This window comes from Olea europaea, chromosome 7, assembly GCF_002742605.1.
Source record: "Olea europaea var. sylvestris chromosome 7, O_europaea_v1, whole genome shotgun sequence".
Lineage (NCBI taxonomy): Eukaryota > Viridiplantae > Streptophyta > Magnoliopsida > Lamiales > Oleaceae > Olea > Olea europaea.
In genome coordinates, this window is record NC_036243.1 from 9,845,513 (window position 1) to 9,859,300 (window position 13,788).

Below are 13,788 nucleotides of genomic sequence, written 5' to 3' on the forward strand. Positions count from 1 at the left end.
CGCTTTGATCTCTTCTTCTTGTGTTCTTTCCTAGGGAAACACACCTCCCACATCATCTGCTGTCTCACAACCATCGATATGAGTGTTTGCAATTCTCTTTATCTTCCCCTAAGGTCTATTGTATTGAAAGGTCATCTCTCAAGTTCGAGCTATGAAAGTAGGAGGTTGGTGAACCATATAGATATTCAGTAATGAATACGATGTGGATCCGTTCCAAAGCCCCTAATTCAAAATATAGTGTGAGGGGGACAGAGCTTGCATTTCCAGGTACAATCCTCCATTGAGATTTAGCAGATGTAATGCCTCTCAGGAGTACTCTAACAGCCAAGTAAACTTTATGCAGGTAAATTCCCAGGACAGCCTTAGAATTAAATTCCAAATCTGATATAATTTTTTTCATGAAAATATATAGAAGTTCTCTTGAAACCACAACATCTTTCCGTAAAACAAAGTTGTGTTTCGTATTTGAAACCTATGCTCTTTTATTTCCATCTATTGTACATTTTCATTATTATCACAAACCGCAATTCCTAGATAAGTTAGTTTATACTCTCTTCATTAGTTTTCCTTGGTCAAATTCCCCATTGTGCATGATACAATGGTTTTGTAGGCTTTCGCTGAGCCACATCTCAGTTACCTCAGGACGAATGATAATCTACTTGAAGTAATAAAACCTTTTATAGTGAACAAAAACTGCTGAGCAAACTTTAGGCTGAAGAGTATTTGTAAGTGAAGATTGCCAGAGACATGCCAAATTTTTTAGACTGGTAGATGTAACTGGTGACACCAATATCAAATGCATAGGTAAATTCCTAAAACAACCATATATACAAGATAGACTCGCTCTGGCATTTAAATATTGGTTGTAGCATTGGACCCGAGTAGGATCTTCAAGAATGTGATGGCCCCTTTACCAAATGGTTGGATACGAATTTTCCAACTGGCTGTGAAGCATATAAGAGTAGGATGGGTGGATAATTGGTAACTTGAGTTCATGTTGCTTGAGTTAGCTGTCTGGACCCCACCACGAACTAGGAATAAGAAGAAAGAATATAAAAGAGAAAAGAAATCATAGTGGCTACAAGAATTATTAGTCATGACTAACAAATTATCATGAAGTAAGAACTTCCAGCAAAACTGGATATGGAACTAAGAGAACCTTACCTGTCAATTATTTGGCCACTCTCATAATCTAGTTCATGCAAAGAGATGGTCGTTTGCGTCCTTTCATAAAACTGAAAGCCAAGCTCCCTTGCAGCTATGACAAAGGCAGCTTCATCTGGTGACTCAGCCTCATATGATATTTCTCCTGTTTCTTGGTCTATGTTCGAAATGGCTGTATGGCAAAGTGCTAAAACTCTAAAGAACTTCTGTATTACATGTGCATGAGATTCATGAACCCATTTACCATTCATAACTCGCTCATCTTTGAAGTTGAAACCTTTGCATGATTTTCCTGAGTCCATGTACTCATCATTAAAGCTTTGTATATCAGGGGAAGTATATCCATCCTCAGGTAGCACATTCCCTTTTCTCTTAGCTAGAGCCCTCTCTACTTCTGTCATTCCACGTCCATAACTTATTCCCGCTATTGAACACTTAACAAACTCCATTGAGTTGCATGTCAGTGTACCAGTCTTGTCAGAGAGTATAGTACCTACCTGACCAAGTTCCTCATTCAAATTAGATGTTTGAGCATGTGCTGGCTTATCAGTTTCCTCATAATACATATCTTGGTCTTGATTAATGAATATACTCTGTAAAACCTTCACAATTTCAATGGACACGTACAATGATATCGGTAGCAAAAATCCATACAACATAAGTCCAGTCAAAAAATGAAAGAACGCAGTCAGTTCTGCTCTTTTTGGGTCATATAAGAAAGTTGATTTATCTGGTCGGAGATACCACCTCTTTAACTTCCCATCACGAATGTCATTCTTAGTCTCAATCCCCAAAAAAATAGAACCAAAAAATGATATTAAAATCATAATACTAAAAAGGATATATATTATCTTATCCATCTTTCTCTCAATCTTACTCCTCTTAGAAGGAGGATCTGTAGCATTCTGCATAACTTTTGTTTCGTGACCAGTAAAAACAACCACACCATAGACATAGCCTGTATTCCGAAGTTTAGAATCTCTTAAAAGAAACTGTTGTAGAGAAAGTGGGTGCTGCTGACCTTCATAAAACAGGGTTCCAACAAATGAATAAAGATCCTCATTTGGGTCCTCACACTTGATCAATGCCTTGAAATGCAGAAAGGAATGGTCATCATGCAGACCAGCTGTAGCGTTTAAAGCATGCTTCACCTTGAGATTAGTCTCACCATCTAGATTTGTAGTTTCAACATAACAAATCCCATCCTCATAGCTCGACGAAAGCAGAAACAGATCTGCAGGAAAATATTCATCTTTGTCTACCTTGACAAGATCGCCGACTTGTAATTTTTTCCACCTGGTTTCTTCAAAATTATGATTTCTACCATAAACTTTCACTTTCCGATTATTAGCCTCAATGTCCTGAAAAGATTTTAGTGCAATATGATTAAAATGAAATAAGCAAAGGAATTCTCCTGATCAACTTCGTCCCATACCATTTGAAAACAACAGAAAAGTATAAACCCGAATTCTAACGGAAAAAACCATGCAAAACTGAAGATTATGGCAGTGAGTGTTAAAGGACAGAATCCAGAAACTTGATATTCTGTTTATCTCTGTGAGCAAAACAATGTATTTCTATTTTCACAGGTAAATCACTTATCACAGAGTATAGGAGAAATAAGAATTTTTTGAGCTATATTTCAACAGCTAACTTGTACTATACAGAACTAATCATTCCAATATTATGTAGATATAAGTCGCAAAAGCACACTGATGATTAGTAAAACAAAAGTTTTCACTGAACTCCTACTTCATATATAGAACGACTTAGGAGCAAATAGGTATTCAAAGAATTCTTAGGCTATTAAACTACTAACCTTCTTCATTCGCCTCCAATCTTCAACCCCTTCCTTTATCATTGTTGCTGCAATCATCACCAACAATGGAGCAAGAGTACTGGAAGTTGAATAAGCTGCCAGAGGACTAAACGAGAGTAAAGCTACAAGAAGGAAATAAATATTTGCAACCCTCCGAAACTGCTCGAATAACGACTTGGGAACAAAATTGAGCACCGTGTACTTCGTCGTAGACACATAATTACTACTATACTTAAGCTGAAGCTGCTTTGGATTATTAGGATCATTGCAATACACAACCCTCGAATAACCTTTCTTCCCAATTTGGCTATGCTCATTTCTGACAATTGAACGTACTAACGAAAATGAGTAAAGTCTGCTAAAATGTATCCCACTCCTCCGATCACCAGTCATTTCTATTAAATTGCCTTTTTCCTCTGGATAAATTTAGCATGTATGGATAGGCATTAAATCTAAGTAACAGATGCTTATCAATGAACAAGATTTAGCAGAATTTAGAGCAGAATATCACGTCAGTCATCAGGTAAGCGTTTCATTCGTGAAGGAATGAAACCTCAAACACATAAAAAATTTGACCAAAACTCCAAATTTAACCATCCTGGCTCAGGCTATCAATACACATCTAAATCTTAGACATTGAACTTCATTTCAAAATGTTCACAGCAAGCTCCAGCCATCACTTCCTTCCGCCATTGGTTCGCAGCCTCACACACAGTGAGCAATCAGTATACACGTGTGCCACAGAGGGAGGGAGAGAGAGAGAGAGAGAGAGAGAGAGAGAGACTACAGCAGAACTAGAAGCAGTTGGCTAAGAAGAAACAAGCTGTGTGCGAAGCAGGAGATTATAGCCGTATCGAGTACTTCTTTTGTTTTTTTTTATGGAATGCTCTTATAGACAACTTTTTGTTCGCAAATGAGAAAAGTTGATCAAGGACTTGTATTATCTACAATTAAAAAAAAAAAAAAGGTAATTTGCAGACACTGTCCCTAATCTTTACAATTGTTTGCAGTTGTGTCCTCAACCTTCATTTCTTGGCAGCGTTGTCCTCAATTCCTTATTAATTGGCATCCACAGTCCCCCTTAACAAATTGAGCTGATTTAAAATGCTAATTTTAACCTGAAACTTAAATAACTAAGAAATAATAATAATAATAATACCCAATTAATTCTACCTCCATCCCACCATCGTACCCCGTATCCCCAACTCCAAAGTTCATCCGTTTTCACAAGCATTTTCTAATTCTTGGGCATTAATGGGAAGGAAAAATCTACTTGTACAGAATTTTTCCCGCATAAAAAATCCAGATAACTCACATGGGGTGGGTCCCATATGAGTTTTATATTGAAAAGATATACCTACCCACCTCATGAACTGTGTGTGATCTATAAGTTGTCCGGCAAAATGCTTCTTGTACATGTAGTGCAACTCTAATATGGGAAAATAGTATTGCAGATCCTGTAAGAACATTGCTGTTCTTGAAATAATTCAAGAGAATTCATTGCAATGTCATCACGTGAACTTTGACACAAAATTCAAGAAAATTCAAGACTTTTACCCTTTGTTTTAAATTAAAAAATAATATTGTAACACGTATTGGAAAGTTACGTGTCTTGCTCTTTGTCATCACTCATCATCGATAGGCAAGCGTTTTAAGCCAAAGTTCAAAAAAAATAAGTCAGTCGCTGCTCATATAATAGTGGAATAACCAGTTTCATATTATTTTAAAATGAAGGACGATGCTACATGTATAGATCGAATAAAGCATGCCACGTTATTTACAGATACAGTTGGTAGTTTTTCATTTGACAAAGGCAAGAAAAAGAAAAAAGTAACCAATCAGGTGCTGTTGTGTAAGACATCTAGCAAGATTTCCTCTGTACAAGCTACAAAATTGTAAAATCGATTGCTAATATTAGGGATTGAGATTATTTCGAAAATTTTTGAATTCAAATCACGTGGGATATGATGATAGGGAACTTGCAATTGTTGTAGACTTGTGGTGTAGGAATCTTGTGGTTGTGTGGTGATCTTGAGATGATGGGTATTATGGCCAGCTGGAGGTGGCGGGGACCGATGGCTATAGGTATAGTTGTTGGATAAATGGATGCATAATTATATTTCTTTAACTAAATATGATTTAATATAGCGATTTATTGGTGCAAATATTGGATAGAGTTTTGACTAGTCAAAATCAAAATATGTGCATGAAAATATGCACAAATTGTGACTTACCAAAATGTAAAAATTCAAAGAGATGAACTGAAGCGAGGTATGCGAATGCTAATCTATTTAAGACAAATCTTGTCCCCTACATTGATGTTACAATGATAAATGGATTTTCATCTCTCAAGATACAATATTTATTTCAAAATTAATATAGCACAATATTAATTTTACTGGGTGAATAAAATATTGACGGTACTCTTCTACATCGAATGATATCAAATATTAAAATATTGAACAAAAAATTTGAAATTAATTTTAAAAACTATTTTGACAGGATTTGAAAAAACAGAAAAGTAGAAATCTAATATGGAGGTAGAAAATCGAATTGGAGGATTGTTTATGGATTTTGATATGTCTTTTTCAATGGTCCCATCTTTTGATACAANTAATATGGAGGTAGAAAATCGAATTGGAGGATTGTTTATGGATTTTGATATGTCTTTTTCAATGGTCCCATCTTTTGATACAAATTAATTTTAACCATTAAATCATAGAATTTCATGATTGATGGTCTAGCTAGCACACTATCAAAAGGTACTGTCATTTTTTATGTACATTTTGCAATTGAAGAATCGCACCCAATCGATGCACCTATTGGAGTTTTTTTTTTTTTTTCAATTCTCATTTTTTAATCATTAACTAATTGTTAAATTCCAACAAAACCCACATGAATGAAAGAACTCGACTCTGACTAAGGAAGATGAAAAAGAGTACCATTTAAAAAAATACATCAGAATCGGTAACTTTCACCTTAAACCTTCTTTAATAAGAATCTATCGAATTTACTTAATTAATCAATGAACTCAATATTTTGACCTATAGGTCATTATTATAATCTTAGACAATAAATCAAGCACATTATGTCTTGTTGGAAATATCTAGACCCAAATATGCGGAATAAACAAAATAACAAGCAACAAGTAGTTTATATTGTCTCTAGATGTTTATTAAGGATAATCAATATTAAATCCCAAGTTTAAACAATCATAAATGTTTAGATCAAAGCAATAAAGTAAATAGCGCCATATATGACCACAGAATAAAGACCACTAGAAAGGCTGACTTACACTTGGTCCAAACACTTCTAAACTTTAGCTTACTCTAACCACCCAACTTGTAGATCGCTGAAAAACCTCTTTAATTGTGCAACTCACACTTTCCAGAACTTCGAACTACTTTTCTCTCCACTGGATCATCAAGAACAAACTCCTTCTGAAGCACTAAAACTCCAAACGTCTCTTCTCCAAACTTCAGAATCTGAAATCTTATAGGTGAATATAAGGATTTTTGGTGTTTGATCAACGGATCTGGTGCGTTTTGATCTTTAGTTAAAGCAGGAAATGTATGGATGTGAATTTCATCTTCAATGGATATTCTCTTGACCAAAATTATGGCTCAACAAATAATAAAGATGTTTAGGATAAATATATGAACTAATGATCTTAGGGTTGAATAAAAAGATCTTTGAAAATGTGTAATTGATCTTCAAATAATGATTCCTATAATGAAAATAATATTCAACCACACCTTGGGGACGAGGTATGGCATCGATATATATAATACGTAGTGTTTAAGGTAAAATAATTGTCTTCCCGTTTCTTCATCTTCTTGAATATTTTTTACTCCCTTTGGTTCCGATGCTACTTGTTTGGAAAAATATTAAGTGCCAAATGCGGAATTAAACCAATAACAAACAGCAATTCACGTATTTATTGTCGTTAGATGATTAAGATTATTAATCTAATTAAATCCTAAGTATCAATCATAAATATGCAAAATTAGAAGCACTAAAGTGAATAATACCAAGAATTGATGATGAGAACAAACTCTTGAAAAACTCTTCACAGAAATCGAAAACCTTTGGGTAAACCTTGCCAAAATGATCTACTAGAAAAGTTAACTTACAATTGGTCCAAACACTGTTAAACCTTTCGTAACTCTAACCATCCAACTTGTAAATCACCGTAGAACCTCTTCGATTATGCAACTTGCACTTTTCAGAACTCTAGACTATTTTTTCTTTCAATTGGATCACCAAAAATGAACTCGTTACAGAGTGTTGAAACTTGAAATGTATTATCTCTAAATATAAATTTCTGAAAGTTTATAGGTGAAGGTAAGGATTTTTGGTGTTTGATCAGTGCATCTTGTGTGTTTTGATCTTTAGTTAAAGAAAGAGATGTATGGATATGAATTTGAACTTCAATAGATATTCTCTTGACTAAAATTAAGGCTCAACCAATAATAAAGTTCTTACAAAGATATTTGGGGTGAATATGTGAATCAATGATCTTGGGGTTGAATAAAAAGATCTTCATGATTGTGTAATTGATCTCCAAATAATGATATCTCTCTCTCTCTCTCTCTCTCTCTCTCTCTCTCTCTCTCTCTCTATATATATATATATATATATATAGAGNGATATCTCTCTCTCTCTCTCTCTCTCTCTCTCTCTCTCTCTCTCTCTCTATATATATATATATATATATATAGAGTAGTGTTTGAGGTTGAATAGAATTAAAAAAATTTGTTCAAAATTGAATCAAGACTCCGATCGGACATACTCATCACTCGAGCGCTAGGTTTGCACTAAGCGAATTGTAAGCCAGCCGCTCAAGCACCAGCCTCCTACTCAGTAAGCATCAATGTCCCTATAGTAGGAGCTCTAGTACGCCATGAATGTTCAACAAGTGGTCGTCTCCTCCTTTTTTGATCTTCTTGAATATCTTCGACTCCTTTTATAGACTTTGGCATGAAATACTCTAAGGTTTTCGAGTCGATTTATATGTTAGATCCTATGGGATAGATCGTTAGGTCAAATATGTTAAATCCTACGGGATTGATGGTTAGGTCAAATATGTTATATTCTACGGAATGGACCGTTAGGTCATATGTGTAAATCCTACAGAATGTAGGAATTTTTTAGAAATTTCTTGAGCTATTGGATATCAATATCAGTTGTTCTAATCTAAGAAATATCAGTATGTTATGTCATTCTATATTAATATCGTATTAATAAGAATATGCACGTATTCTTACTGAGTGTTTTCAAAATATCCACTCTTACAATTACTTTTCAGATTAGAATGGATCGTATGAACGCGTGGAAGATTGATCAAGTGATGCTTATGGGGTCGCTAAGTAAAATCTTAGAAATGTTTCGAATTTTATTTAAAAAATAAATTTTATGTTAAATTTTGTGCACGTTATTTTAGTAGCTTTTGACGTTCGAGCCTTGATATCTCATGTTCAATTGAATTTGACAAATTTAAATCTTAATATTTAAGATTTAATTAGTACACAATTTTTAATTTAAATTGTTGAATTTCAAAATTTATCAATTGAATCCCAATATTTACATAATGGAGTTAAATTCCGTATAAATTAAAGAAGGATTTTGGTAATACTTCAAATCCTCATTTAAAATATATATGAAACGGTGTTACATATGAAATGGTGTTCGTTAGATGAAGATATATGTGCACTACAATGAAAAAGTCTTTTGCAACGTTCAAAAAAATTACCGAACACCTTTTGCAACGTTCGAATATATGTTACAAACCACTATGTTGCCGTAGAGTGGAAGGATACGGCAACGTTTGGATGTATGTTAAGTCCTACATGGCTTCATCTCCTGAAAAGAAGTATCCAATCTTAGGCATTAATTTTAACTCATTAGCCTATGACGAATTTAATGCTCTACAAAGAGCAACCACCTTTAAGAAAATTGAATGAATAACAGCTCAATCAAAGTAACAGAGATGTTTGGGATGAATATATGAATCAATGATCTTGGGGTTGAATAAAGAGATATTTGGGAATGTGTAATTGATCTTCAAATAATAATCTTTATAATGAAAATAATGTTCAACCATACCTTTGGACGAGATATGGCATGGATATATATCATATGTAGTGTTTGGGGTAAAATATGACTGGATAAATTGTTCAAAATCGAATCAAGACTATGGCCGAATCGAATCGTCACTCGAATGCCAAGGTCGCATGCAGCGAGTGGTGACATTCTTGTTCTGAGCGCTCGAGGACTCAAAGCGCAGGTAGCGAGCAACTGTCTTCTCATTTCTTGATCTTCTTGAATATCTTCGACTCTTTCTAGGACTCTACCAACCCCGACTATTTTGTTTTTTATTACAACTTAAATAACCATGATTTTGGGTGCAAATATTTCCATTTACAATTAGGAACTGTCTCATATAGAACTTCGGTTATATTGTGTTCATTATTTTGATCTTGAACTCTCTTGGGTTCTAAGAATCACATAAGTAAAATCCTCATTTGAACCGGTCTAGTTTGCACTCACATAAGTAATATTCTATGAAGAGTTATCCTACAATACTTCAGTTGTATTGTTTACAAGATATAATCATCAACGAGTCATTCCAGACACCAAATTAGGTTTTCATAAGTTGACCCATTAGTTTAGGCTTTAAAGACATTTCTTTCTATGCGCAGTCTATCTCCTCTCTAGATAATCCCTTTGTAAACGAATCGTTTAGGTTATCCTTTGATAAGACAATTGGTATAGTTCCATTTGGGAGCAACTGTCAAATGGTATATGTCTACAACATATATGCCTAGACTTATTATTATGACATATTTTTATCTTATTAAATATAACTAGCTATCGCCACTAATTCTTATAACAAGCACAAATTGTCACCAATTAGATAATAGTAAAAAATATTTACAAGAAGATTTTGAATCCTTGCAATGGATCTTTAATTTACAACATCACATGCATTTTAAACTTAACAAGGTATTCACAATAGTGTAGTTTATTATTTCAAATATTCTTCAAGTATCTTGATATATTATTTTGAAGAAAGCAATGTCACCCTCATAAATTCTGGGATGTATTTGAAGTTTAATTGTGAAAATCATGCAAACAACAATCTTACCATAATAAGGTTTGATTTTATCATTAATTATACTTATCTACCGGATAAACAAATTTATTTTATCTCTAGTCAACATATAAATGATTAGGAATATCAATATCACACGAAAGTACATGCACTTTCATATTTAAGGATATTTCAACTTCGTATGTACTGTGATTGAATTAACTTTAACTTGGCCATATCACGGTCAACACATAGACTTAGATTCAGCTCGTGAATTGCACCACTCAATCGGGTAAACAAAACAAGACATGTTGAAAAAAGATATGGTGCACCAATATGAGTTCAGCAAATAATTAATTTGCACGCCAATGCGATAATAATTCAATATTATTTGGGACTATCTTTGAAAACAGTTCACAATGGATGCAATGATCCAAGTCTTTTGAACTCCAATTGAAAACCTCATATGCACTTTCAGGGAAGAGAAAACATTTTAGTAAAGTGATTTCATGAGAAATCATAACCTTTCACTCGCGCCATAGTAATGAATCCATTATTGCACGGTAATGGATTTCACATCTTTATTTAGATAGTCAAAGGACGTGAAGCAAACTTCCTCCCTTTTTTTTTTTTTTTGGGCAAAACCAGCAATCGTCGCTACCACTGATAATAGTTACTTACCATGTTTCAAACGATCCGCAAGAAAAAAAAATTTAGGGGCATATATAATCAAATTCATTAACATAAATACATTAAGAGTCCATTTGATTGTAAGAATGAAATTTGAGTAAAAAAAATGATTTTCGGGGAATTGAATTGCCTAGAATTTGATTTTCTGAGAATTATCAATTAAATATATTTGATTGATATAATTTTTCAGAGAATAAAATGTTTTGGGCATAAAAAATTCAACAAATAATGCACACGAATGTACACAATTCGGAAGCCATTGTCAAAACATGCAACGGACACAAAGATCAAAGGACGTGCATTTTCATTTTCAAATTATAAGTCAAAGTAAAATAACTGTCACGTTTAATTTGGTTTTGATATTAATAGATGCAACCTTTCATTTCTTGCACGATGAAATGTGATAAACCTTGGTATCTATTCAAACATAAGCTTATAAAGACCCACACATATATGTATGTCTCGTGTGCACGACATCATGGCCATGCATGAGCTCCATTTTTATTTTTTTATTTTATTTTAATTTTTTGGAAAAATGAGTTTTAGAATAGTGATCTTTTAAAAAATGTGTGGTTAAAAAATAGAAAAACATTTTGAATAGACTATTAAAATTATTATATGAGAGAATGTGTCGTTGAAAATAAGTTTTGAAAAAAATGGAGCTCAAACAATTTTTAAACCTAATCAACACTCTCTCCTTTAATATAACATCAAATATCCAAGTAGTACATTAATCACGTAAGAAATTAGATAGTATTACATACGTACTTAATTTTTTCAGTAAATTTTATGCCTATAGTTTTATTTAGGACTCGTTTGATATTACTTTTCAACAATCAAAATGAGCTTTTGAAACTCAAAAGCTGTTTTTAGATTCATTTGACTATTTTTGTGAAAGCCCTTCAGTTAGTTAGAGGAGTTTTTGAATGAAGTTGGTTCAATATGACTTCCTCTAAAAGCACTTTCAGAATAGGAATTTTTTTTCCAAAATTATTTTCCAAACAAAAATTAAGATAACTTCTTCTAGAAACTCTTCTACATAATGTAAAAGCAAAAATAAGGCATGCCAAATGGCTCTTGTCGTTGTATGCTTGAAGAATGTCGAACAAGAAAATATTCTTTGCTGGTAATTTCTAGCCCATGCACAATGCACTAAGAATATCATCATAATTATGGTAATTGGCACAAAACATTCTGAACTTTTGCCTTTATTATGCAATACATCACTATCTTTTCATTTTGACGCAAAACCCCCCTACCTGACATTTTCTTTGCGGAATACAATATTTTTCTTTCATTTTCTCAATAAAGTCTTGTGAAGTAACGAATATACACTCCTCTTTAAATAAAACAAAAAAAGAAAGAAACATAAAGACTTAATTGTAACCGTATCTTAAATTTTTAAAAATATATATATATATGAACGAGTCACAAATAAATAATAAAAAATTAAATAGACATATAACTTAGTTTGATATCTAATTCTATCGTGCATATATAATAGATTAGATATGGAACAAAATCGTACATAAATTATTTAATAATATGCACAAAAATATGTCTTAAGATTATTGGATAAATTGATACACAATTATATTCCTTTAATTGAAAGTACGAACGTGCAAATACGATATAATAGAGATTTAATAGTGCAAGATATTGGATAGATTTTCGACTTACCAAAATCAAGATATGTGCATGAAAATATGCCCAAATTGCGACTTACTTAAGCATAGAAATAGAAGAAGATAAAAATGAAGCGAGATATATGATTGCAAATCTCCTTAAGAAAGATTTCGCCTTTGCATTGGTGTTAACATGATCAAATGAACGTCTGTCTCCCAAATACAACATTTCTTCCAAAATTAATATGTGACAACAATAATTTTGCCAAACGAATCAAACCTTAGCCGTACTCTTTTAGTCTAGATGATATCTAATATTAAAATATCGAAGGCAAAATTCAAAAATAATTTTAACAGATTTTGAAGAAAGAAAGAATTAGAAATTAATTATTTGGTTTTAATTTGGAGTAAAGAAAAATGAGATTAGAAGAGTCGTATTTATAAATTTCATCCTAACTTTTCCCAATGATCACATCATTTTACACAAATTAATTTTTAGATTGTATTTTTTTATGATTGATGAAATGGCTATAGTAAAAAAAACAAAAGATTTGTGCCCCTGCCTCCGCTCATCACCATCCAAAATTTCCCAATGTATGAGCTTAAGAAAGGCCCTTTTCAGCTTTCTGTATATAGTTCGGCCATTTTATATTTTTACTTTACCAATTTGTAAACAATTAATTTAAATATTGTTTCTGCTGTCGAAGTGATTACAAAGGAATGGTTTGTTGAACTTGTCACTTTAAACATCGATGGGACATAGAAACTTAAAAACTTCATATTCTCGTTATAAACTTTAGAGAAAATTAGTTTGAGTTCTTCAACGTTTTATGTGGCGTGGTCATGAACTTTCAGCTATCAAATTTGAGGTTCTAAGTTTTCAATTTATTTAAATCTATGAATTCTCAGTTTTTCTATCGAAAGAACTTTTGCCTTTATTATGCAATACATCACTATCTTTTCATTTTGACGCAAAACCCCCCTACCTGACATTTTCTTTGCGGAATACAATATTTTTCTTTCATTTTCTCAATAAAGTCTTGTGAAGTAACGAATATACACTCCTCTTTAAATAAAATAAAGAAAGAAAGAAAAATAAAGACTTAATTGTAACCGTGTCTTAAATTTTTAAAAATATATATATGAACGAGTCACAAATTAATAATAAAAAATTAAATAGACATATAACTTAGTTTGATATCTAATTCTATCGTGCATATATAATAGATTAGATATGGAACAAAATCGTACATAAATTATTTAATAATATGCACAAAAATATGTCTTAAGATTATTGGATAAATTGATACACAATTATATTCCTTTAATTGAAAGTACGAACGTGCAAATACGATATAATAGAGATTTAATAGTGCAAGATATTGGATAGATTTTTG

The 13,788-nt window shown here is 32.6% G+C and overlaps 1 protein-coding gene across 1 annotated transcript in view; it reads right to left on the reverse strand.

Moving 5' to 3' along the window:
- The window catches only part of LOC111397871 (probable phospholipid-transporting ATPase 8), a 7,763-nt gene extending 3,887 nt beyond the window's left edge, over positions 1-3,876 (reverse strand). The window contains exons 1-7 of the mRNA XM_023024840.1: positions 2,984-3,876; positions 1,165-2,525; positions 907-1,078; positions 741-812; positions 551-655; positions 200-472; positions 45-108 (exon numbers count right to left, since the gene is read on the reverse strand). Coding sequence (XP_022880608.1) covers positions 45-108; positions 200-472; positions 551-655; positions 741-812; positions 907-1,078; positions 1,165-2,525; positions 2,984-3,376 — 2,440 coding nt within the window. The 5' untranslated portion in view covers positions 3,377-3,876. The remainder of the gene's footprint in view (positions 1-44; positions 109-199; positions 473-550; positions 656-740; positions 813-906; positions 1,079-1,164; positions 2,526-2,983) is intronic.
- Between the last annotated feature and the right edge of the window lie 9,912 nt (positions 3,877-13,788).